Raw genomic sequence first — 26,989 nt, 5'->3', positions numbered from 1 at the left:
ATAAATAAATATAACTATTTTCCTAAAAAAAAATTATGAACGTATGATACCGTATCAGTACATAAGTCATACAGCATTGCATTTCTAAAAGCTACATTTCCATATTGTTGAAAAAATAAAGGGCGAGCTCACACATTATGAAACTATATTATTAATTATGTTATTCCCGCTATTCCTTACTGGTTAAACAGTTGGGCGGATTATTGTCGTGTCTTCCACAAACATCTTTTTATCTTGATTTAGTTAATAGCTTGATATAAAATGTGACCTTTTTTTGGCCACAAGATGGCGTACTTCAACGCCTGACAGCGACTGTCTACTCTAAATGTGTAGATTGTATCATTCGGTTAGTTAATGCTAAACCAGCTATAAACTAACCGTGTTGTTACTGGTCTGTATTCAGTAATATTTAAATACTGAAGTTCTTAGGAAAGACAGAGCTGAAAACAAGCAGAACGTCTAGGCTGGTGTGAATGAGTGCAAACTGGGTTGCACGACTAACCAGCAGATGTAGCTGCTGGTCCAGTTGCAGCTTCTACCCCAGAGAGGAAAGTGAAGCTGTAGAATCCCATAGGGGGAGGCGTGCGGGATGCGCTTGGCTCGACTCGGCTCGGCTCGGCTCCGGCGCATCATCCGGCACTTTCGCTTTCTGCTCAGTTACGTGAAACCTGCGCGCTTCTACGCTGAGATGATCCCTCACGCCGGGCTGCTTTTGCACTTAAGCCAGTAAACACAGCGCCCGTCCCCAGGGCTCCGGAGGAAGCGTCCCGTTTACTGGCTTTTTCTTTGTGGGCGGTCTTTGATATTTTTTAACAAATCAAACATCCTTTGTGGAACTTTCATGGGGCAGAACTGTAGCCGCAGAGCAGTTTTTGCCCGTCGGCACCCGAACCTTTAGCTGGAGCGGCCGGACACCGTGGGCGGGGTCCGAACTGCGAAGCCAGCGGTCGGAATCCACCGCTACATCGCCTCCCGGCGGGAGGTAGGGAAAGGACGGGCGCGGTGAATGGCTGCCTGGATCGCAGCGGAGCGCGTCCGGCGGGGATCGAGCCGCCGGTTCCCGGTGTGAAGTCGCCGGGATTCGGCAGTGAGGCATTGGGCTATTCGAGCGTAGATCGCCGCTGTGGTTTTATTGCGGGGCTGCCGAGAAGCTCAGCCTCGTCATGAGCGGAGGAGAGATCGTCTGCCAAGGCTGGCTGAGGAAGTCACCGCCGGAGAAGAAACTCCGCAGATACGTGAGTATTTTGTTATAAAAGAAGCGCTCCGCTTTGCGCCCCTTTTCCATTCTTTGCCACTTTCTTGGGGTTGGCCACAGGAACCGGACCGGTGCGCACAGACGGCGTGGTGCGTTTGCGTTCAGGCTGACAAAGCGCGCGTTTGGGCAGGTGCTCGCTGGTTTGACCACAATAAAAACACCGGACACACAGGTAAAGTCTCACGCCGGACGCAGACATGGCCCGGTGTTTACCTTTGGGTGCATTCACACCAAACCTTATAAAGTAAATTACGGGAAATTAAATACGGGGGAAATCATGATAATTTTAGGATGCTGAGAATAGACGAAGTTGGTGCATTTAATGAGGATTTTGAAAGGGTGTGGTATGGGCTGATTGCAGACCTTAAATGACCAGTGATCAGCCAGTGCTTTTCTAGACGGTCAATCTATGGCCCCAGAGGAGGAGTTGAAGGAGGGGGTCAGGATTGCCGTGCGTAGGGTTCACACCAGCCTCCCTGCGTGCTGAGTTTATGACCAGGTGTGAAAAATCCTTCCCTACATCAATTATGAGGTATGACTCATTTAGGGGGCAAAATTGCGGCGCGTTGCTCTGTTTTCCTTTAGACTAACACGGGGGGGGCTTTATTCTCTCGGACTCCCACGGAAGCTGTATATCGACGTGTGAGAAAGTCCGGATCCGCCATGGCTGTGGCATCATTTCGCGAAACAGCTGCGCATAAAAACACGTCTAACTTTTGCATGATATCATTTCTATTCCTGTCCATGAAGCGATTAAAACAGTTTGTTTAACGAAATAGCATATGTCCCGGTTGGGCGAAAGGCCGGCATGTTAGCCTTATTTAAACCGGCTTTTTCCCGGCTGACATCTTAATTAACCCTGATATAAATGTTAATTTAAAGCGTCTCACGGTTTAAATCACGTGGCCAGGCTTCCTACATTGACTTTGGCTGTAAACGGTAATGGTTATTTTAAAATTAATGTTGTACTCTTTGAAGAGGCTGAACTAAATATTTGGAAACATCCATTTCGTTACAAGTATTTGTAGCAACATCTGCTATTCTCTCTGACATTTTTAAATGTTACTTTTTAGCAATTAAATGCGAACAACTCTTAAATACACCGGAATATCGATTATATAAATTTTAACTTTGCACACTTGACGGCATTTTTTTTCTTACTCATCATAGGAAATCAGCACAGACACGGCATCTCGTGATTGTACCGGGTAATAGATTATTATTTTTCTGCAGAATAAAGAAGTTGGGTTTCTATAGTCGGCATCGGGGAGAGCCTGTGTGGTGTGGGATGTAGACGTGTTGCAGGCCCTTGCTTTTGTAACCGAGGCCTTGTTATAGGAGAGAATCTGTGCTGCTGTCACGGCCCATTGCTGCTTAAACACATCAGGTTTCTCTGCTCTCTTGGCAGCGATCGCCCTGAAATGGCCGCCGGGGGCCGCATGCGGAAAGTCCCGCATGTGTTTGATTGTAATCAGAAGGCTGCCCTTTGATAAGTCACCTGCCCCCCCATTTGGCATTGAACGCTGCATGAACGGCTGCCTTTTCGTCCTCGTTTGCTCTTAAAAATCCTCCCTACCTATAGAGCAGCACATCTTGGAGTCATTCCCAGATTGGCCTGTGTTCGTGTCCACCGAGAATCCTGGAAAATGTAACGATAGTTTAACTATTGTAGCATAGTAGGGCGGGGATTGTTAAAATGGACAGTTTATGAAAATTTGCTTTCTGGAAAAATTTACAGAATCATCTCAATGTCTTGAATACCAATTTGATACCGTTCGATCAAAGCAAACAAACACTAAATAGACAAAATAAAATGTTAGTGAACATATGTTAACTGCAAGGTTTAACTCCCATTTTGCCAGGTGACCATTTTAACAATGTGTTTGAAGGTATTTATATCTACAGTCATTTGTTTTGTTGAATCATCTGAACAATGTTTCAACTAAATTGTCTCATTCTCACATCTGCCATCCATTCATCCATTAAAAAAAACCTCTTTCTCGAATTCTGTGCTCCCACACCAGTCTATGACCTAGACTGAATGTGCCAGCTGTGCACTGTGTAATCCTGTAGGTGGCGCCATTTTTTGGCAGGACGGTCATACATAGTGGCGTGGTTGCCATGCGGTGAGCAGGGCGAGCCGGGAATCGCACCCGCGGCCGGTGCCCTGCGAGGCGACGGTGCTACCAGCCAAGTGACCACGGCACCCATATGTCACGTCTAGCTGCTGCCAGGTTCTGCACGGTCCCGCCGGTCCCTGTCGTCGGAGCTCTGTGCTGGCTGTGCTGGAGACAGCTGGCCTGTATATTGTGTGAGCCGGTCGGTGCCAGGCACTGAGGTGTTAATGTCGGCTGATTTAGTCGGCGTGCACCTTCGTGTTCTGCTACCGGCGTATCCAGATGAGGGAGCAGGGGTTACTGACCCTGTGGGGGGGGCTGGAATGGCCCCCCTCTGTGAACGTGCCTGCTCCCCCAGGAGGCGTCCCATCATGTCCCACACGCTCTTCCTGCTGGGCTTCCTTGCGGCTAGCAGGACACCAGGGTGGCTGTCGTCTCTGAGGCGTGTGTGTGTGTGTGTGTGTGTGTGTGTGTATGTGTGTGTGTGTGTTTTGTCCTCGTTTTCATGTTCTCAGTTTTTGTCGTGACATTTTCTTGACCTGCTAAACAACGTTTAAAATGTGAGAAGATGAAAAGCAAGTTTAAAAAAAAGTGTTATGTCTGGCGTCAGCTAAATAAAAGTCGGGGTCAGCAGTCCATGCTGCCCCTGGTCCCCCCCCCCCCCCCCCCCCCCCCCGACTGCTTCTGTCGTTTCCTTTTCCGAGGCAGTCGCTGATCTGTCAGCCCAGCCTACGTCTCTCACGCCCGGCCACAGTTTTTGCCGCACCCCCGCCAGAATGCTGTCACGAAAGTCAAAAACAGAGTAATCCGACCTGCCTGGATTTCCCACCAGGGACTGAAACTACTAAGTGAAGCGAGGCTTGGGCGGTATTACAGTATACCGCGGTATTTTGGCTATGCCAAGGTATTTTGAAATCTTGGCGAATTTTATTTTGGAAACCCCATCTTCGAACTTCATCACATGTTTGTCACGAGGAATTCAAAATTCCGCAATGCTGTTGTTTTTGAAAACAGTCAAAATACCGTATACTATGGTATAATATCTGTACAGTATGACTGTATGATAAATAAGATACCGGCAAAACCCAAATGTGGCTAACAGAGGAATTCTTTTGTGGGGGGTGTCACCCCTGAGTCCCTTGCTCCCATCCTGATGTTAGATCCTCGGACAGACAGGAAGTCTTGCTATCCAGCCTCTTCACATGGCTAGTGGGGCTGTAGCGGAAGCCTTTATATTGGGGGTGGGCCGGCGGTGTTGTTTCCTCGGGGATCTTCGGGAAGGTCTTGCCCTGGGATGTGTCTGGCCTCCTAGTTCCTGCAGCACTTGTTCCGCCCCGCCCCCGGCTGGAAACGCACGGGGGGGGGGGTGCCGCCATATGTGGCCCCCAGGAGCTGGATGGGTTTCCCGTCAAAGGCAAGGCCGTGAATGAAAATTCCCGCAAAGCTAAAGGGCGGATCTCATTTAAATCATTAAAAATTTAAGCAATCAGAACTGTATCCATCTTTCGATCAACACAAGCACACGTGCTTTTTCTGGCCTCGTGGCGTCATCTGTGTCACGAAAGCATGACTTTAACATGAGCAGAACGTCATTAACGTGGCAGAACATGGTCCCTCTCGTCTCAAAGCCCCCTGCTGTGTTCTGCTACCTTCAGGGATCGATCTGGCCGCCCTGTAAGCTGTTCGGTGGTACCCTACGTCTCCACCAAATCTTTTCTATGAAGTACGAAGGAAGCTGCCGTCATGAACAGAACAGGGGGCTGATATCCCTGTCAGCCAGAGGAGGAGTGTAATCGGAATAAAGGTGTGTGGAGTCCCCCAGGCCGGTGACGTCACACGAACTCTGCGTTGTTTAAGTGCCGGTTTGGGTCTCGCTGGGATTTCGCTGCCACTTAAAAAGCCTCGCATGCTCTTAATCTTCCCACGTCATGGCAAACACATCGCAGTTCAATGTTTGCTGATGTTCTGAGTGTGTGTTCTCTCCACAGTGTGATGTCAGCGTCCCCTCCCGCCCCCACCCGTTTATCCTGTCATCCACTGACCGTGTTCTGTCGCTCTGTGCTGTGATCATGGATGTTATGTGACACACGCTTGACCACCCCCCCCCCCCACCTTAGTGAGCTCTCTCCTCTTTAATACGGGCACATCTGTGTCTTCTCCCCCACATGTGTCGAGTACCCTCGGGGGGGCTCTTAGAGCCAATCACCCAAATGGGCGTTATTACTGAGTAGTGTTAAGACTGGGGGGGAGGAGGAGTGGGGGGAGCGCAGTGTGATTTATGCTCAGATGGCTGACCGCACTCTTACTGATGATGTCATACATCTGGAACCAGCCTCCTCTGTCTTTGGCTTCCTGCTTCTTTCTGTTGGGAATATTTTAGTTGGGCTTCTACAGCGTTACCTGATGTAATGGTAACACGCCACCCGTCCAGCTGACATGCTTGGATAACAAGGCATTTAGCTTGGTGGTTCCTGTTATGCATGTAAAGGGACAGTTTCCCCGTCATAGTCGTTGAAATCTTAATGGTTGAAAATCAAGAGCGACTAACGTGTTTGATGAATTTTTGTGCATCTCCCTTGTTTGCATTTATTCAAAGCAGCCCGGCCTCCTGCCTTAAGCTAGCGTGCTGTTTACTGCGAACACTTTCGCCCCCAGGAAGCAATCGGCACGCAGAGGCGTCGAGCGGGAGGCCCGGCGGCACTCTGTAAGCCGCAGACCTCAGACCCTGACCCACTTCCCTTTTTCCATCGTCTCCAGAGCGTGAAGCCCATGACGGGTCTGAATGTTCTGTTCTGTGGAGGCCCGGTCACTGGCTCTCCAGGGAGAGGTCAAGGGTCACTGAAAATACCTCAGGTGCTGATTGAACCCGAATAGTGGCACATCTCTGCTGATCCCTTCAGGAAGCCTTTGAACTGCCAAAACACTCCAGCAGCACCAGATGGATGGTCTAACTCTGCAATCAGACCTCAAGCTTTGCTCTCAGCTGTATGCATATACGTGTCTGTCTGTCTCAAAGCAGAGCATGATGGGATATGCAAAAAGAACTATTCCAGTGTACCAGTACTTGTGCAAATGGCCAATAAACATTTTTTCCCGTTTCATTCCAGTAAAATATCCACATAAACATAAAGTGGTTAAACAATGCAGGTTATGTCTCTCATGTATACGGGTGGGGTGGGTCCAAGCATTTGCAGCCTGCTCCAGGCGGCGGACGGCCCCCTAGATGGGGCGACAGTGTGCGAGTCACTTATTTTGGCTAATTAAGTAAATGGTGGCGGGGCGGGACTATGGGGCCCTTTATGCTGTCTGTGAGATAGGAAATTACGAGCTCTTCAGGGAGCTTTAAATAGCCCGCAGAGCTGCATGTTAAGTAGCTGGTGCGATTCTCGTGGTGCTTGCACATCGGTATGCCCGCCGTCCTCAGACGCAGCCCGTCGACGTGGGGTTTGGATTCCCCGCGATCTCATCTGCGACCCTCCCGCAGAGTCACGGGAGGCCGGATCGTGCGTCAGAAAGCTTAAACCCTGGAGCAGCTGGAGTCCGGGGAAGTGTAAATGTCAGGACTGGGACATGTGATGCTGTCCCATTCATACGGCCGTCTGTGTCCCATTCAGGGTACTTTGTTTCTCCCCCCACAGAGCATCTATTCAGCTTCACACCCCCCTCATCGACAGGAGCGCTGGCGTGACGCGGAAGTGAACTCATGGCTTTGTGTGTGTGTCTGTGACACCAAACCAGATTAGTTTTTAAAAAAAAAAAAAGGGAGTGAGGAACACATACAGGTCATACACACAGCAGCTCCTGCCGTACGCACAAGCACAGCAGCCGCATGGCCATGTTGATTAACGCTTCTCTCGTGGAAGTGTTGACGTGTCCCTACAGGATGTGTGGCTTTCCAGTACCTGTTTACTATGCCACAGTCGATGATTGGTCGGATTGCCCGGTGGGTGTGGCCACTGCGGTACTACCCACGCAAATGCGGGACCCGCAGCGTTTTTGTACAGAGTGACGCCACTTGGGATTTGACGTGGAGTGGAAGAAAGCACGAGTCCCAGATCTCGTCTGTCTCCGTGTCCCTGGTGAATGTTTGGCACCGATGACGCTCCAGGTGTTTAAACATCCTCGTTTCTTACTGGGGGATGGTGGCTCAGTGGTTTAGAACACTGTGTGTGTGATCAGAAGGTTGCTGGTTCTGATCCCAGCGTCAGTTTTAGCCCTGCCTCCAAAAACTCTAGGGAATGTCTAACCCTGATTTCTCAAAAATATACTTTGCTTTAAATAAAGTTTATTTCTTACTGAAATCGTAACATGTGCTGCCCAGGTGTCCTGCCATAGGAGCACGAACCACGGGGTGAGGTGAACGCCGCAAATTCTTCCGATTATAGAAGCATTTTCTGCTTGTCCCATCGTTTGCTGGGGCGTTGAATTCATATGCCTGTGGGGGGAGAAGGTTAGGGATGATTCTGTTTTGTGAAAGGGTTCAGTCGAACTCGTATGTCTATCGCAGCCAATCACGTTGCACTCGATGTTCTGCTTGCGATTTTACCCTGAATAGGGGAATGAATTGGAAGGAAATGAATGGGCCTTGATTGTCACTTCCCCGGGTCCCTCGCGCCATCTCCCGCCCGCGCCTCTCTCAGCTCATTTGTTGCCGTTTTTTCTGAATGATCCTGCGAATGCGGGCCGTGATCTGACACATCTGCGTTTGAAATAGATGCAGATGTCTTTGATGCAGCACGGGCAAGAGCTGCTTCATGATTGCAGCTTGTCTGCGCGGTTTAGCTCTCTCTTACCGAAGTTCAGAATGGCATCAGCTGGTCTGCCTCGCCGGCGAAGCCCTATTGCCCTTCAGTGTCCTCATCGTGGAGCGTCTTGTGGCCCAGGTATTCATGACAAAAGGAGTGGGAGAGTTTCCATTGGTGCTCCATGACTTTCTCCCATCTGCTGGAGGCTTTCTGAAGTCTGTCTGAACAATTCAGAGACCCTAGATCTGTTTCGTTGGCATGACAGCAGGTGAGGGGGCGTCTTCCACAGAACTCCTTGGCCCTATCTTTTACTCCCTCCCTGTCCATGACTGACTCTGATGTAAGTTCAGTCTGTGCGACTACATTCAGGAATAGCCGGATTTGGCGATCATGTGGTCTTGTTTGTTTTTGGGAATATTTCTTCGAAGTTCCCAGCTACCTGCATGAAAGGCCTCAAGACCCATTGGTTTCAGGGATACCTCTGCAACTATTCGTCATGTTCCCCGAATGTTCATCATTCTGGTCATGAAATAGTAGTCTTATTCGGTTCCAGCTTTGTTGGAAGATGTAAATAGAATGTTTGGACGTGGATTGCATGTTTCGTGTGCTTGACGTTAACGAGCAGCTGTCCATCTCAAGTTGCGCAGCGGAATGGGATTCCCATATGCGGGCAGTCTCGGGATTATTTATAGGACGGGTGACTGACGGCAGCATCGCGGGCCCTTTGGCCGGCCCATGTGCGGAGACAGATGAGATGGCGGCCATGTCTTTACAGCCTGTTCCAAACCTGGGAGCCTCGATTGACCCCAGGCGGCTCCTGACCTTCTGTCCCCGAGCTGCTCCCTTCCAGGATGTCAGCCATCGCGCTGGGATTCATCAGAGCCGCGTTTCTCTGGTTACAGCAGCCGATTGTCATCCGATGCTGCCAGCCCCCCCCCCCGATTCTGGGAACGGGTGGTCAGTGTTACACGCTGCTGCACCTATCCAGAGTCACCTTGGAAATGAAAGAAAAATGTGGGTCCTTTGTATGCTCTATAAATACTGTTTATGGGAAATGAATCCACCTCTGTGTGTATCGCCAGACTGCTGTGGCATGTAGCGTGTGTGTTTGGAGATGGCTGGTTGGCAATAGCAGCAGAAACATTCTCAAGGAAGCGCGGCATTTAGCATGTCCCTAAGAAACCTGCTTATTTACCTTATGTTTAATTGGTTCTCGGACTGCATTGGCCCAAACGGTGGTTCGTTAACACTTGTTTTGATTGATATTCTACTCTTTGCCCATCTTAGCTTCCACCCCGGTGTGGCTTCCACATCCTTTCAAAATGCGTTTGAGATGTAGATGAAATTGGATAAGGGACCTTCCATTTGCATGCTAGATTGATGGAGGCTTAAAGCTACAGCGTCTTGTTTTCTTCCCGTGGCCCCCAGCGTGCATTAGCAAGCCACGCTATCTACAGGTGCTTTGGGAGACACTCCATCGTTCTTCAAATATTTACTCTGGCCTTGTTTTGAGCTGTAGGTCTCAGGAGGCTCAGCTTATTGTCAGACCCTGCACACGTGTCAGGGAATCCTGTACGTCAGGGCACCCCTTTGCTGACTTTCTGCAGTAATCCACATGAGTCATTACATCGTCATCACAAGATATGCAGTGTCAACGTGAGTAATTGCGAAACGGTGTCATTGTTTTGTTGTTGCTGTTAACGGCTACTATAATAGTAGTAATAATAATAATAATAATTTCTATTATATCAATCTGAAGGTTTGGCATGGTGGTGCTGTGGTTAGCACTGTTGCCTCACACCTCTGGGACCCGGGTTCGAGTCGCCGCTTGGGTCATATCTGGATGGATGGATGGATGGATATAAATCACCCATAATAAATCACCTATAATATTTGCATGCTATCTAGGGATGTCCCAATCTACTTTTTTGGTATCCCGATCTAATCTTGTAATAAACATGTAAACATATATACTCAGACAGCAGGCATCAGTGCATTCCTCACCTCAAGTTGCAGAATTACGCGGTATTCTTCCTTGTTTTCGCAAGTGCCTAATTAGATTGATTTCATTAAATGACACTGTTGCAGCCTCTTCTCGGAAAGATGCCATTGCAGATGTTTTAGGTAGCTGTTAAGTGACTGAGTTTCCAGTTTAAGGAATTTCCACACGACTGACGTCTGTAGTTTCAAGCCGCGTGTTTCAGGTTTACTGCCGCGTGTAACAGAACTGTACGATCTTCGCGACTGATGTAAAGTGGGTGGATGTGGGACATGAATGAGACGGAGCTTTGGACTGGGCCGTGGTAGCCAATAATGATTGATTTAAAAATAAATAAATAAATAAATGCTTGGATAGACCCCAGTCGGACTCTTTGGTATGGGCTTGGTCCTTTTTATTTGTAGTAAACAGGCTGTGCGTTTTGAGGCGTTTAACGGTACATTGCTGCACCATGTGTGCATCCATCCCTGCTGAGCCAAGCTGTAACTGAAGACGTCTCCATCGGCCGACCGTTCACACCGCGGCAAGCTGGCAGGGAGGGAGGGCGTAGCCATGAGGCTGGAGATGAGCCTATTGGCTCATGGACCATGTGTGTACATCCAATTGTAGCTCTTTGTGCTCAGCTTGCTGGAGTTCTCCATGCGGTAATGGGCTCTAATTCTGCCGCCCGCCCCCCCCTTTTCCCAGAGTGAACATTTTGCACGGGAAATACTAGTGAAGAAGATCCGTGTTTGAACCACTGAATGGAGGTCGGGCTGCATCTGGCAGGCAGGCAGGCAGATGGACAGGCCCTGCAGGACAGGCACCGTCCGGATGTCCCTGCGGAAAGTGGGCGGCCCCTGTTTGCGTAGCGTGTTTGCTCACCTGTATGTAAACACACCCTTCTGCGGGGGGGGTGTCTCTTACTGACAGTGTGCCCTGCTATGCTCTGTCTATGTGGCTGATGGGGGGGTGTCCCATCCTAGAGCAGAACCTGAGCATTTCACGAGAGGTGGGACCATTCTAAGGGCCTCAAAGTGACAGGAGCCCTAAAAAATTTGGAACGTAATTGGATTAGCCCGGGTTGGGGGTCCGATATGAGATACTTCCAGGGCCCCAGAATCTGTAGCGGTGCCCTTAACTATGGGTACATCACAGTGTCTGTGCTCCCTACCCCCGCCTCATTTTTTCATCAAGTAAGTAAGGCGTCTCATCTCATGCCTCCATTCACTCCGGAGTCCCTGGCTCAGAGGAGGTTGACCCCCCTGCCCCCCCCACCCCCCCCAGCTTGTTATTCTCGCTGCTCCTGGCTCTTGTTTACTCACTTGACAGTCTTTGGTTTTTGCCTCAGAGAACAAGTTTGTTGGAGGGCTGTGTTGACTCGTCGGCGTCTTGTGTCGCTTTCACAGGAAAAGCTGTTCAGATGCTGCCTGGCCGGGCCCCCGGCCCTCACAGGCGCCCCCCCCCCCCCCCCTTCAGCGACGAGACGTGGGCTGCTGTTATGGCAACAGCCCTGCACCTGTGCTTCTGTTGTGCCCGACGCCCATGCCCCCGCGCTCAGCCCTTATCGGTGCTATCTGCGTGTGACGCTCACCACAGAGTTTGTGCACGCCGGCTCCTGACTTCGCAGGAATTTTCAGCGTCCTGCGCGTGTGGGGGCAGCGGACGTGCTGCAGAGAACGTGGACGCCGGTGCAGTCTGAGCTCGCCTGATTCCGAGTGTGTGGTGTCTGAGTGGCTAAATGCGCGGTAATAGGGGTGGGAGACCCCGAGAGGCGGACACCACCTGCGCTTTTGTTACGACTCGCGACGGCTAACGCCAGGCCACTGTCACGGTGTGTGTTTTGGTCACAGGTGCCTCGTTATGTAACCTCAGCCGGCATTAGCCGGGGGGCTCCGTTTCGCTTCCCCCAACTGGCTCAGCAGTGGGTGAAACTGAAGCGCAGTGGAGCGGGCAGGGGGTGGCAGCTGTGCAGTTCTGCCGCCGCACCTGCAGGCCGCTGCTGGGGTCACTGGGCCAAAAACAGAGTGGGAGGTGGCCAAGGCCCCAGGGCTGGTCCGGCAGCCCCCCAACCCTCAATTCTGTAGTATTTTTTTCCCTCTCTTGCTCTTTACCCCACCTGACATTTCAGCCGTGACGTCACTCTGCAGCACAGATCACATAAACAAACTGCTTCCCAGCCGCGGAGTTTTGAGATGGCAGATACCTCCCCCCTCTCTCACAAACAGCTGTTCCATCGCCAGTCCTGCTCGGTCTGTGTCGCCCTTATCTGCCTGTCACTGCTGCAAAAATGAGCCCTGCATGTTATCAGATGGCTCTCCTTTTATACTCTTGTTGTTATCCTGTGTAATTTCCTCTCGGTGTCTCTCTGGTATGATGAAATATCAGCCCCCCCGTCCAGCAGGATGACGGCACGAATCCTTGGGTTTTTCCCCAGAGCCAACGCTGACACAGGGTCTGCTGTGTGAAGCCGGCCGTGACCCACAACCCCATGGCGGTGTGCAGCCCCCGCCTCCATCTATCCCACAATGCGTACTGCTGTCAGTACCACCCCCATCAAGCTGGCCGAGTGCTTAATTTGGGAGCGCCGTCCCGTTGTCGAGCAGACCTCCGAAACTTCCGAGCCTCTTCACCGTCCTGCTTGATCGTTCTATCAAAGTCAGTCGTCTGCATCATGATTTACCGGCCAGTCTGTCCCACCACACGGCGGCCTACCCTGCGGATATGCAGCACAGCGCCCCCTAGCTCCACCTGCCATGATTCTTGCATGTGCTGCAGACGGTCCAGCTAACCTGAAAGAAAAACCCTGGCTTGTGTTCAGAGGAGAGTTCGGTTTGGGTCTCGTTTAAAAATGACTGTGAGGGGAGGGTAAGCAGAAGCCGCCCTACAGTGTCACTCGAAACGTCACCGTGCTTCTATTGATGACGACCTACATAGCAACTGCTTGTTTATTATTACTGAGGCCAGCAAAGGTCGCGTCACCTACCCCTAACCAACTCCAGTGGTACGACCGATCCCGAGGCAGCTGACCAATCGGAGCTAGGGGCCAGCATCAGGATTACTAATCGGGTGCGTCGTCTGTTCCTTTGCCAGTGGAGACAGAATGAACGGGTTAATAAATGAGGAGGAACATCTCTGCTAAGCTTAGACTGGGGGCAGAAGGATGTGGGCCAGCCGGCCAGCTGGGTGGCATGTGGCCGCTGGCTTCCTGCCGCCTAGTCACCCCCCACCTCGATGCATGCACAAAGGGCGCCGGCCACTCAGCCGCCGCGAGGCCGGAAGAGTTTAGCTGGCCACGTTCCAGAGCCCCCCCCCCCCGCGGCCGTGTGTATCTGCTGGGAAGACCTGGATCCTGCTCAGCCCCCCCAGGGTGTGTGGGGCCGCCTTCAAAACAGCCCCTTGCTTTATGCTGAGTTTGACTCCTGTGACAAAGCCTCCCAGCTCCCGAAATGGGGGGCTTTGTCACATGATCCCCCCTCCCAGCTGATTGCTGGGGTGCTGCTGCCTGTCTGGAGTATAGCATGGGCTGACTGCTGCATTTGCCTGTTATTTTCAGCTCTGCCCTCCTCAGTAGGGGGCGTCGTTCTCCGCTCAGGCGGGAGGTTGGGTGTTTGTGTCTGTGCTGCTCGGCTTCAGTCTCCCGCCAAAGGCAGGGGTGTTGTGGCCCCACGCACCTGCCTCAACTGATCTCTTTAACTTCCTGCTCCAGTTCCTGCCCCCCCCCCCCCCCCCCCCCTCGCTCTGCCATACATGACGCAATGGCGAGGTAATGAGTGACAGTCTGGCACGGTCTACCCACCCGTCCTGCCCTTGGGGCTCCCACTTTGCATCCTCTTGCTCACGCTTTGACTACGGTTAACGCCAGTATGATGGCGCCGTGCGTCTGTCCACATCCCGGCCTCACCTCTCTCTCCCTCTCTCTCCGTCCTTCACGCTCAGGCCTGGAAGAAGCGCTGGTTCGTCCTGCGCAGCGGCCGCATGAGCGGCGACCTGAATGCCCTGGAGTATTACAAGAACGACCACTCGAAGAAGCCCATCCGCGTCATCGACCTGGACTGCTGCGAGCAGGTGGACGCCGGGCTCACCTTCAAGCGCAAGGACTTCCAGGACAGCTTCGTCTTCGACATCAGGACCTCGGACCGCACCTTCTACCTGGTGGCTGAGTCTGAGGAGGAGATGAACAAGTGGGTTAAGGCCATCTGCCAGCTCTGTGGCTTCAACCAAGCCGAGGAGAACTATGGTACGGGTCGACCCCCCCCGTCCGTGAGTGACGGACGTGCTTGTTTACTGTGCTGTGTGTGACGCCCTATGGACGCCCTCTGTCTGCCCCGGATATTGGAGTCACACGCAACTCTTAACAAACATTATCTGTCTCTGCTGTTTATCGTACTGGGGGCCTCCTGTCTTAAAAATGTCCGTGACATGCAGGATAAGATGAGGTTTGATTGAGATTTGGGCCCCCCGCCCTCTGTTTAGCCTTTGCTCTGGGGGTGTCACCGCTGCGTATTTCACCTAGGAGGGGCAATACAGTGAGCCCTGCCTGCCGCCCCCCCCATGGGTATGGAGGGTGAATTCTCTAGCCCTATCTTGCCTCTTCTCGCATGAGCCCTGAGGAGTCTGAGCAGGGGGGGTGGGGGAGGCACTTGGCGTCAGTTGGGTCCGAGGGAGTGTAGAAACTCTTTATTTATACAGATTCCTGGAAAAGAAAGCATTCTCCCTGCCAACGTAAACATACACAAGTACGGCCTCTCCATGGCTGGGTGGTGTACTGAGGAGTGACGCGCTCTGTTTGATAAAACTCTCCTGTTTGTTTTGGAAGTTAAAAATCATGTATAAAAGATGCCAGTGAGGGCCTCAGTTCAGCACTTCAGACAACAAGCGTTAAATCCTCCATAACTTCATTTCATTCTTCCTCCAGTGTCTTTGAATGGAAAAATTAGTGTGGCAACCCCCCCCCCCCCCCCCCCCCACAAACCCCCTCGCCTCAGACACTGCAATAAAGAAGCTCATCGCAAGATGCAAAAGGGCAGGCCGTGTCAGCCATGTCTGTGCCAGTCCACTTCGGCCCGAAGTAACTGGAAATAGTAAGCGGTCCAGTTGCATCCCCCTTCGGCGCCCATGTCCCGTCACATCTGGGCCCATCCTGTGTGCGGTGAAACAGCGCTTCAGGTTCCCGCTCACGCCGGCGCTGGCCACAACCCGCCCCCAGCTCTCAGCGGCGTGTCTGGAGGGGTCATGCGGCAACCCTAACCCACCCCCTCATTGCAGTCACGCCTCCTGAAAGCAGGAGGTTCTGCGGTGCTGGTACTGGCGAGCAGCCAGGGTGCGTGCTGCGAGCGGCATACGGGGAAGGGGGTGTCCGTCTGGCTCACTTCGCCACCTGCAGACTGCCCCCCCCGCCAGCTCCTAACGCATCTCCTCGCGCCCCGCCTGGCAAGGCCCTGGCAGTCTCGTAAGCTCCCGGATCTTTCCAGAATCCTCGTCGGGCGCTCACAGTCTCCCAGGGCTCTTTTCCATAGTGAGCATGTGCAGGATCCTCCAGTCAGAAGGTAATAAACCTTTATGAGCCCAACTGTGAACGACTGACCAGCCTGTAGAGTCTTGGTTCGAAGTTAAGTTGCTGTGCTCCCCCAATTCACAGGCAGGTTAGCCTTTTCCACAGGGTGGGGGCTCTGTGGGCTAAGCTCGGCCTGCCGTATGGGATCCTAGCTTGGGGCGGCCTACCAGAACAAACTAAAAACCCCATCAGATGTCCCCCCCCCCCCCCCCAACGTCCCGACACGCTGTGTAGCACAGACCTCGCTGTATGGTCCCCATTGCTAATTATTAGAGTGTAAATCTGTCTGCACCCCCCACCCACCAAAGGCCCCTCCCATAATCCACCCTCCATCCAATCAACGTGGGCGCGACCTGGCACCATGGACCCCGGGGGCCGCGTGCATGTGAGGTCAGCCAAAGCCCATCGGCGTGAGAGCACACCGTGGCCCCGCCCCCACCGTGGCCCCGCCCCCAACATGGCCCCGCCCGCACCAAGCATCCTTCACACTCATTGATTCCCGTCGTAATGGCGCGATGCAGCAGAGCTCTCCAGGTCGGGTGGCCGGTGCCGCGATGCTGTCTGACTGGGTAGCCCAGCACTGCGAGCTCCACCCCCTCCCCATGTCACCATGGCAGCGGCAAGGGATGGGGGCAATGTGCTTTCCATCAGCGATCTCCTGACAGCAGTGGGGAATGAGAGGCCCCTTCTGCAGGCCTCTCGATGGCGCTACGCACACACACAGAGACACACACACACAGAGACACACACACACACACACAGAGACACACACACACACACACAGAGACACACACACACAGAGACACACACACACACACACAGAGACACACACACAGACAGAGACACTCTTTTTACTGCCCGGAAAATGGCGTTGTGTTGTTTCCTTACTTTGACTCGAAGCATCTCCCTCCCTTTTGAGGGGTTGCCTTGCCTCTGAGGGTTTAGGGGTGGCAGGCCCCGAAAGTCCGTGGGCTCCATTTCGGCCATGCGCAGAGCGCCCCCCGTCTGAAGCTATCCGCAACCCTCGCTTTTACCGCCTGCCACAGCAAGCCGCAATGATTCAGCCATTTCCCAGAGTTGTCCCTCCAAGCGAAATCTCAGTGTTTTTATTGACCGGGAGTACGGGGGGGGGCTGAGAGGTGTGTTTCGCCGCCCCCCCCGGCCAGTGCAGCTGACTGCGTTCACCTCCATGCATGATGCGGGGTGTATGCGCAGCGTGTGCCGCTTGTTCTGTCCAGCTGGCCACTAACAGTGAGGGATTGATACAGATTCCCCCAGCAGACCGCTTTGTGTCTCTGGGGTGAGGGTGGGGGGTCACAAAGCCTCATTGTGGGGGGGGGGGGGGGGGCGATTCCCGTATGTTGCGCCTCCTGCATCCAATAAATGACTCTGTCACTGTTCATAATTCCCCCCTAGCACTGAGAAAGATGCTTACAGGGGGACAGGCGCTGCGTCCCCATGACATGGGTGCTGCTTTGTGTGAGGAAGAGAGAGACAGTTCCTGAACCGTGTGCTTTTCCACTAGTCCCGGACTAGTCTGGTTTTTCAGACGCCACGATCGATCGCACATAACCAGCTGTGGGGTTACGTGATTATCTGTTTCGAATGTGTGCCACACTGCTTTTAGGCTAATGAACAGGGCGGGGCCATTTCCCAGAGCGCAGTGCTGCACCGTGGCCAGATTGATCATTTATTCCATTAGCGTCTGTGATGTGACATGATAGCCCTCCCTCCCAAATGCAGGATCACTGCAGCCTACGCAGTAATGAAACCTCCCCCCCCCCAGCACACACACACACACACACACACACACACACACACACACACACACACACACACACACACACTCACACGCACCCACCCACCCACCATCTCCCTGGCCGCGTGACCGTGCCTATTCCAGGGACAGGCGAGTGGAGAGGATCGGATCAGTTTCAATAGGGCCGTTCCCACTGCTCCTCTCGGGAAGGGGGGGTGGGGCCTCATTCTCGCTCCGGATCGATACGTCGGAGTCTGTCAGTGCCGGCTGAAGCTCAGAGAGATGGAAGCTTTTATGGGCTTTTTGGGCCGCAGCAGAGGCAGCTCTTAGTACCACTGACCTCACATAGCAATACAATAATCGAGGCTCAGCCCAAGCTCCCCTCCCTGCTTATGGGGCCAGGAAGTCCTAGCTCATGGTGCCCCCGGCGTGCTTGTAACCCAGTTTATCTGGGGCTGCACCCCCACGCCGCCGAGACGACGTCCTGTCGACATGCCGCTGTTATCACGTTAGCGCTTCGCGTGCCCGGGTCATGCTCAGTAACAAAAGTATGTATGTGTGTGAGGTTGCCGGGGCGACGGGCTTCACTCGGACCAGCTGAAGATGGGGTGAAGCCCTGCTTGTTTCCCCAGAGAGGTGCAAGGCTGTAGAAATAGACTGGGTTAATGCAGTGCGCCCGCTCTGGGCGGGGCGGTAATGTAATCATTAGCATGGCGAGATCACAGTGGAAAGCACCTGGGGGGTGGGGGTGGGGGTGCGGGGGGGGGGGGGGTGGCGCTGGACTGAGTCCTGTTCTATTTCCAGTCACCAGCTCCTACATCTTTGTTTACGCCGTCGATCCAGAGAGCAGAGCTCACGTGACGTGCCAGGCTGCCCCTGGCTGGAAAGTGGGCGGAGCCATTGTTCATCTGCCCGGCCTCCCTCCAGGGAGGGGGGGGGGCTCCCCCCATGGTGCGGATGGCACGGCACGCTGATTGAGTTACGAGGGCATGCAGAGAGGCATTAAATGAAAGGCTGCAGTGTTCCTCCTGCAGGACCTGATTTAATTTCCCCGCCTTTGACTCCATCGATCCGGTCAGGAGAGGACGGTCTGCAGGCCCGGAAACCCACACAGCAGCCCGGTCTCTCGGAGGCTTGGAAGGATAGTTTCGCATTCCTGGTGCTCCCTACTGCTTCTGATTTGGCTTCTTCTGATTGGATAGCTAGAAATGGTGCGATTCATCTTTCTGGGTGTCTGTTATTATCATAAGTGCTCTTCTCATTCCCCCCCCGAAATCTCTCTCTCTCTCTCTCTCTCTCTCTCTCTCTCGATGGAGGCAGACGGCGGCAGGACCGTGACCGGCGCATCCCACACGCCGCGTTCGCTGGCCGCTGAACTAGGCGCCCCGTTCAGCTCTCTGATTGGTGACCGCAAGTCCACGCTGGCCGCTCACTCCAGCCAGCCTGTCCTCTTCACCTTTGACATCCCCGCACTGCACGTCCAGGGCCCCCTGTCCAACAGTGTCCCTCAGGACTACCTGTTCCTGCACCAGTGCATGAGCAGGAAGTCTGAGAGCGCTCGGTAGGTGCTGACCACCCCTGACTGCCTCGACCGTATTAACCTTAGTATTTGCTCAGCAGGATAGAGCGGAGTGGAGCGTGTCCTGGAATGGTGATGACAGCGGACATGCTTGTTGTTTTCTGCTTTTGAGTTAAAACTGAAACTGAAAAAAAACAGATGTATGAGCTTCATGCCTGTAGGGATAACCTTCACGTGACTGCCCAGGCTGGTTTTCGTGTTTCGGTTCCTGGCCAGGGGCATGTAGTGTAATTTGTTGCTGGCCAGAGGGCATCTGAAAGGTGTCAGGCTTAGCGCCAGTGTGGTAGGTACCATTTGTGATTAACATCGTGAACATGACTACCCCTAGTGGTGGTGGGTTGAACTGCATATGTCTGTTAGATTTTCTGGGAATGGATGTGTGAGTGCTGTGTGCAGAGTTGGGCTGTGCTTTCTGTGAGTGGCCCCTGGCGTTGGCCGTGTCCTCACTTGCCGGTGGTGCTCCTGACAGGTGTCTGTCTTCCCTGCAGGAGTGCCAGCTTCTCCCAGGCCACACGGAGCAGCCTCCTATCGGGCAGTGACTCTCCGTCACAGAGGGTCTCTCGTGGTTTCCCCCACTGCCTGAATGGCACCGGCGGCCAGACTCACGGCTTTTACAGCCTGCCTAAACCGGGCCGCCACCCCAGCCGGGCCTCGACGACGCAGCCTGAGAGCCCGCGGGACTCCTGCTGCGACATGGCCAAAGGCCCCAGCTGGGACTGGGGGGGCTCGGAGGTGTACACCTTTAAGACTCCCAACAACGCGCTGGCCGCATCTCTCTGTGCTGATGGGGACCATCCCCCTGATAACCGACACCCCCCCACCCCTCCCAGCTCCTTCTACCAGACCCCCCGCACCTTCGACAAGAATCACAACGCTGTGGCAGCCTCTGAGGGCCCGGCAGCCCCCCCTCCCCCGGCCCCCCAAGCCTGGCCAGCGGTCCGAACAGTGCCGGTCCGGCACCGGAGCTCCCGCCGTTGAGGCCTCGACCGTCGGCCCTCGTCGAAACACGCTTCCAGCCGTGGAGAACATCAGGCTTCACAGAGGTACTGGCTGGGACTGGACGGGTCGCCGGTGGGTCGCCTCGGTGCTTTGCCATGCCCCCTCCCTCCTCCCCCCCCCCCCCCGGTCAGCTGAGAGCAGCCACAATGGCTCTTCTGTCTTCCAGCTCGCTCACGGGCCCAGCATCATTCCCGGTGTATTCCGGATGCAGCCGCGTTCCTCCTTCACCTCTACGACTCTCCCCCCTCTCAGGCTCCTCCTTCGAGAACAGCGAGCACCCGCAGCGGCAAATCTACTTTGCCAGCGCCGGTCAGTCGGCCGAGTCCGTCAACGACATCATCTGCCCGTACCTGGTAAGTGTGTCCAACAGCCAGAGCCGACCAGCAGGGGGCCTCGCCTTGCGGGAGGGGGGTGCTGCTTACGGTTCTACCTGAGCCCTTACTGAATCGACCTCCAGCACAACGTACACAGATAAAAAGCCAAGGTAGATGGGACAAGTACAAAAACAGCAAGCGATTAACTATTTTAACATATGCTGTAAAAGTAAACAATGAAGGAGTGTTTAGTATGGTGGAAGCTTAATTAAACCTTAATTCTGGGCTGAGTGAGTCCAGTCTAAGCTAAACAGACCCGTTCGCTGAGGACCAGTCATGCACCTGTTTGCTTTTCCCCCGCTGAGCTGAGTTTGGGTGCCCCCACCAAAGCGAGCGGCTCCCCCGGCCTGTGAGACGTGGAGTTGCTCACTGATGTGCTCCCCTAGCAGCGGCCTGGGGTGCCCCTCAAGCGCTCCGACAGCAGTGATTCGGATGATAACTACGTGCCCATGAACCCGGGCTCAGGGGCGTCGCCCTCCTTCGGCGCCCTGCCTGACAGCCCGCAGAACGTCTACATCCCCATGAGTCCCGGGCCGCACCACTTCGACTTCCCGAGCTTTTCTGCCACACTACCGGCACGGAAGGGCAGCTCAGCCTCGCTGTGCCAGCGGCCAGGCCGCCTCAGCGACGTCACCCCGCCCCCCATCAACCGCAACCTCAAGCCTGACAGGAGAGGTACGGCCCGCCGGCCCCCAACCTGCCCGTCCGCGAATTTTCCTTTTACAAGGTGGTTTGGGAAAACTCATTTATATTCATGGGAGAAGCTTCCAGATTGGCCGGTGTACATGCTTCCATCAACATGTGCTACCTGTTTTTGCAGAGTGCTTCGAGATACTCGGTATTCATGAGAAATGCCACCTGATTGGCCAGTGAACTCTGTCTAAGGCATTCACGGGCCAATCAGGTTAGCGCTTCTCTCAAGACAATGAATGAGTTTTATCATACCACCCTGTAAAATGAAAATTTGTACCTCTGACCTCTGCCCTCTGTGCTTAGCGCGCCCTGTCCCGCTCGATCTGCGCGGCAGCAGCATTATCGACGAGCTGCCCTTTAAGAGCCCCGTCACCCTGTCCTGGACCCGGCCTGTGTGAGTGACCGCCATGTCCCCTCAGCCAGCACATGTCTCTGCCGCAGCTAACCGCGCGCCCCCCTCCCTCACAGGCCCGTCGGCAGCACGGTGTGCCGACCCTCATCCACCCAGAGCGTCACCAGCACCGACTCCGCCGACAGTGAGGAGAACTATGTGGCGATGGTGAGCCCCCCATGCCAGCAGCGCGGGGCCGCGTGCCACTGGCTATCGCTCGTATGACCCGGCTGTCCCTCTGTCAGCAGAACCCGACGTCTGCATCCCCGGCGGCCAGTGGCACCGGCAGTCCAGCCCCCAGGAAGAGCGGCACTGTGGACTACCTGGCTCTGGACTTCCAGGCCGGCTCCCCGAACCCACACAGGAAGGTAGTGTCCGGAAGTCTCACTGCCGTTTTTCTCTCGCTGTCGTGAACCCTGACTGGCTACTGTGTTGGAGAGTGGAATGTATTCTGATCGGTTAATGTATTGAATGAACTTTGATTGGCTGCTGTATTGCGGAGTGGAATGAATTCTGATTGGGTAATGTATTGAATGAACTTTGATTGGCTGCTGTATTGCAGAGTGGAAATTCTGATTGACTGGGGCAGTGTGGGTTGGAATCTATGATCATAAGGTTGCCAGTCCGAATCCCAGGGTCATGAGTGACTTAACCAGTGGGCCCCTGTGTGAGGCCCTTAACCCCAGTCTGACTCTGCCTATTCATGTACATATTGCACATTGCGCATGTAGATGTATTGAATGAATTCCGATTACTGTGTGGGAATTCTGATTGCTTGATGTTTGGGTCAAACCGCGTCATCTTCCCTGTCTGCCAGCCGTCCACATCCTCTGTGACCCTGGACGAGAAGGTGGACTACGTACAGGTGGACAAAGAGAAGACGCAGGCCCTCCAGAACACCATGCAGGAGTGGACGGATGTCCGGCAGTCCGCCGAGCCCGCAAAGGGCCTGAAGTCCTGACAGGGGCTGTCTGTGATGGCGTGAAGCGCCGCTGTCCCCTGCGCATGCCCCCTATCGGCGGGGGCTCGTAGGACTGAGACTGCCAGTGGCAGCCGGCCGCATACCCCTCTGCCATCTGCCCGCCTCGCACCCAGGCTGCACCAGTGAGCTTCACCTGCCTTATGCAAATATAAGGGATCGTAACCCGAGGTAACGGGCCGTACACCCTGCGTGCCTCCTAATCTGTATGTATGTATATCTCTTTAACGGCGCTTAGGTAATTAGACTACAAAGGGTCTCTTACCCATCTTCTTCCTCACTCTGGGTTCAGTCTCTCAGTGCACCAATGTTCAAAGAACCCACAGCTGGTTTACTGAGTAATCCATTTCGTTTCAGGATATTGTCCAGACTGAGGTTCCCTGTCCATGTCTAGTTGGAAAACTCAACGTTTGAGTTTCTGGAAGTCTGCGCAATCATTTCTGATTCATTCACTGTAAAACCCCCCCCCCCCCCATTCACATGGTACGCAGGTTCTAAGATTTCCAGGGAGATGGTCTCTCTGAGCAGCAGCGTAGGAAGATACAGGGATATTCCTAAACACACACTGGAAGTGTGAATTGAAATCACTTCATCCCCTGCAGGATGGTCCTGCGAGCCGCTGAAGATTCCTGTCACACGCTTTCTCTCGGAGCAGCCTCATTAAGATCTGCTCGCTCTTAGTTGCAAGGGTCATCCCGCTGATAATTGCAATCTAAGTGCTGTTTTGGTATGAAAGGAAGTGACCGTTATTAACACATCTGCCCTGGGTCTGCCCTGTAGTGGCCCACCAATGCCCAGAGCTACTGCATTTTCCAGATGCAGCTAACTGAGCCGCGTTTATCCATGGCGGGGAGGCGAAAACGCTGCGGACGCAGAACGTCGAGCCTTTTGAGATGGCGGCCGAACCCGACGGCCTGTGCGGCGAATATAATACCCCAATACCTGATACCTGTCCACCGCCCACATAACCGAGCCTGGCATTTGTTTACTGATGGGTATATCAGCAAGGTGACGCCACTAGTGCATCAGGATTAATTACCAGCCTTCTATTCTACCCTTGCCCCCCCCCCAATTCATCACACTTATGGAGCCATAAAAATTTGCCCTGAAAAATATGGAGGCATTCTGGGCTGACTGACAGCCTGTCCGTGACCGGGCTGTATTTATGGTTTATTTCTGGCTTCGTAATCAAGTCTGCCGGTCTGTGGATGAGATTCCTAAAATGTCGATGAAGCTAGAAGCGGTTCACGTTGACCCTACCTTAACTAGCATAGGTTACTATGTTGGTAAACATGTTGGTAAACATGTTGAGTGACAGGATTTATTATTGGTCTGGCTCGCTAATGAATACAGAAGCTTGTAGGATCTCATATGCACGATATCCAAAATAAAAGGGGAGTTCACAAATGACCTTCAGGTCCCAGGGGTTCAGTCCGGCCAGCCGCCCGCCTTTCTCCATGCACCAGCGGGTCATTTTGTGGAAACGATCCAAGCTGCAGATTGTGAAGAGCACGAGGCTGGCAAGCTAATTCCTCAGCAGATGTGAAGTGTGCCGTTGTCAGCCGGGTGGATCTGCTGGGGCGTGCGGATGTCGAGCGGACAGCCCGCTCGCGACAGACCATCGCAGTTTGCCCGGGCGGTTTCCGTACGTCTGCCCCGACGGAGAGAGGTCGGGACAAAGCGGCTCGCTCAGGGTGGTCGCGTGTCAGCGGAATGCGCTGAATTTTTCCCGACAGGTGACGTTCGCTGAGCTCGCTAACAAGAGGCAGTTGTGTTGAAAGTGGCATATAAAGGAAACCCTGCAGTCACCCTGGCAACAGCGTCACGCCGAATGACACTGCAGAAACGGCCCTGTCCTGCCCTCTCTCCTCAAAGGGATTCGATTTCACTTCCGCTACCATCCATCCATCTTCTAACTGCTTATCTCGGTCAGGATCGAGCCCGTCCTTTACTTCTATCCAGAAAAATAGCCAACCATGTAACACTTCATATTAATCCACGGTAACACCGCCTTAGTCCAGGTCGGACTGCCATGTTTTAGCTAAGTGGTTATACGTTTAACCTTACGATAAAACGAAGTGACGAGCATGCTCTTTCCTTCGTTTCCATGTCTTCTGCACTGATATTTATCCAAATCAGGTTTTAGTGTGACGTGTATCATGTACTACTAATAATATGCGGTTATAATAATAAACTGTTACCTTTTGTAATTAAATTACAGGGTGTGAAACCAGACGTTTTAATTTATGGTATGTTACATTTTTTAAACTGTATATGGAGTATATCTGTGTAAAGTTCTAGTCTCAGACTGGTGTCAGGATGAATGAAATGTGTAGTATGTTTACTTTTGTCGTTCTTGGAGAGAAGCCATTTTCTTTTTTGATGCCTTATTACTACGCAATGTTTTGGTGGTTTCTTGGGTTGGGGTTCGTCTTGCTGTCGTGTATGCACCACGCCGGCTTGCTAATCGCCGGCTGTCCTGGATGAACAGTGCTCCCTGTCTTCCTGATCTGGTTGCTAATATGCTTCACTTGGGTCCCATCGTTCCCGAGGCAATGGGTCGCTCATGAGGGAGGGCTGACGTAATCCAGTTGAACTGGGTTCTGGTTTTAATAATTGAAATATGATATTCCGTGTCTTTTCTGTGCAGGGGAAAAGCAGAGACCTCTTTTGTTTTCTCCCCCAAAGAAAATGTGTATGTGAAGAATACAAAATATAGTGGTGTGTCTGATATGTGCCGTCACTGTGCCCTCTGTGGCCCGGTACTGTGTCCGGGGAAACCCTCCGTGGCCCGGTACTGTGTACGGGGAAGCCCTCCGTGGCCCGGTACTGTGTCCGGGGAAGCCCTCCGTGGCCCGGTACTGTGTCCGGGGAAGCCCTCCGTGGCCCGGTACTGTGCCCGGGGACGCCCTCCGTGGCCCGGTACTGTGCCCGGGGACGCCCTCCGTGGCCCGGTACTGTGCCCGGGGACGCCCTCCGTGGCCCGGTACTGTGTCCGGGGACGCCCTCCGTGGCCCGGTACTGTGTTTAGTTCTTTACTAGGCTGTCATTTCCAGTGGCGTATGACTTGTTTGTTACTGCTCTGCAGCATTCCTATCCTTTTGTGAAAAGCTAGTGATTAATTTATGCATTTCTGTATGTTGCCATTATTAAAATGGGAGTGACGAGTTCAGGTCTGCTAACGTCGCTCAATGTGCTGTGTCTTGGTTTGTGGTGCGTTTGTAGCCGGGGATGTCTGGGCTGATAGCGAGACTCCTTGTTCCTGTACTATCTGAGAAAATAAACAATGCACTATACATATTTCTCGAGTCCAGAGCTGCTGTTGGTTATCCTGGTTGAAGTGGGTGTGATCTCTTCCTCCCTCTCTCTGTCTCACCCACTCACACTCTTTCTCTCTCATACACACTCCTCTCTCTTTCTGATATGGGTGTGGCTTGAGTGATTGTTGCCTGGAAGGGTATTAATTCCACTTCCTACTTCCAATATGGATGAAAATCTGAGAGGAGAGCTGGACTGGACAAATCACACTGGACAAATCATTGTTGCTGAAATTCAACACCATATTTTTAAAAACTTTTTGTCCTGATAAAAATGGTGCCCTTTAGCGTATATATATATATATATATATATATATATAATATGTGTGTGTGTGTGTGTGTATATATGTATATATGTATATATATATAATATGTGTGTGTGTGTGTGTATATATGTATATATGTATATATATATATAGATTCAATCATGGTTTTGTGACAATTTATAAATGAAATGGTCCAAATGTGCAATTCGGCATGAACTACTAGTATGGACGGAATTTTATGTTCAGAATTGGTCTTCATGTACACTTATCAGGTCCTCTATCATTTGTATATATCTCAATATACTGCAGGGGTGACCAATCTTATCCAGAAAGGCTGGCTGTGTGTGCAGATTTTTGCTGCAGTTCCCTAATTACATTACTATTTAGAAGACTGATTGGCTGAAGAGTCCTCACACCTGGATATGAACAGATGACCTAAAGGTTACCCCTAAACCTGCGTACACACCGGCCCTTTGCGGATAAGACTAACCACCCCTGAGCTACGGGATTCTCATTGGATACTCACTGGCAGTTAAAAATCATCTAAACAGTTCAACTGCCATAGTTCTCTCACTACTAGTGTAATTTGTGCTGCAGTGGGATTGTCATTCAAGTTCAGTCAGTGCTAACACATTTGTGCTAGGTTTACAGTTTCCATCATAAAACCACGAGTAACTAACTAATGGGTCCGAGCAACACAGGCTTTTTAAGTTCGCAGCTGGCCTTAGCAGAAGGCTCTTTTTGCAACCCAAAGAGTATCTTAATTTTGACCAAAATGGGTTAAGTATGTAATAAGCTGTCAGTGGGGGCTTGCTCAGCCCCCCTCCCACTCACATACTGGTTTGTTTCCAACAGGCGGTTTCATGCATGATGGAAATCTCTTGGCCAAAGTGGTCCTTTTTTAGGTGTTTTGGTGGTTACTAGGAACACGGTGATGATGCACCTCAAAGGCCTGGTTGCAGCTGCAGAAGTTCAGCGTG

The 26,989-nt window shown here is 52.8% G+C and overlaps 1 protein-coding gene across 1 annotated transcript; it reads left to right on the top strand.

Annotated features, from left to right (window-relative positions):
* Positions 1-469: 469 nt before the first annotated feature.
* Positions 470-25,726, top strand: gab2 (GRB2-associated binding protein 2). Its single transcript, XM_048982012.1, is given in 11 exon segments — positions 470-1,235; positions 14,035-14,335; positions 18,732-18,972; positions 19,479-19,899; positions 19,901-20,033; positions 20,242-20,342; positions 20,750-21,038; positions 21,360-21,450; positions 21,525-21,615; positions 21,693-21,815; positions 22,265-25,726. Coding segments are annotated over 11 exon segments (2,007 nt in total). The 5' UTR covers positions 470-1,163; the 3' UTR covers positions 22,409-25,726.
* Positions 25,727-26,989: the final 1,263 nt, after the last annotated feature.

The sequence above is a fragment of the Brienomyrus brachyistius genome, chromosome 17, assembly GCF_023856365.1.
Source record: "Brienomyrus brachyistius isolate T26 chromosome 17, BBRACH_0.4, whole genome shotgun sequence".
In the NCBI taxonomy this organism is placed as follows: Eukaryota; Metazoa; Chordata; class Actinopteri; order Osteoglossiformes; family Mormyridae; genus Brienomyrus; species Brienomyrus brachyistius.
The sequence above is the reverse complement of the archived record's forward strand: the minus strand, read 5'-3'. Positions and strand labels throughout refer to the sequence as shown.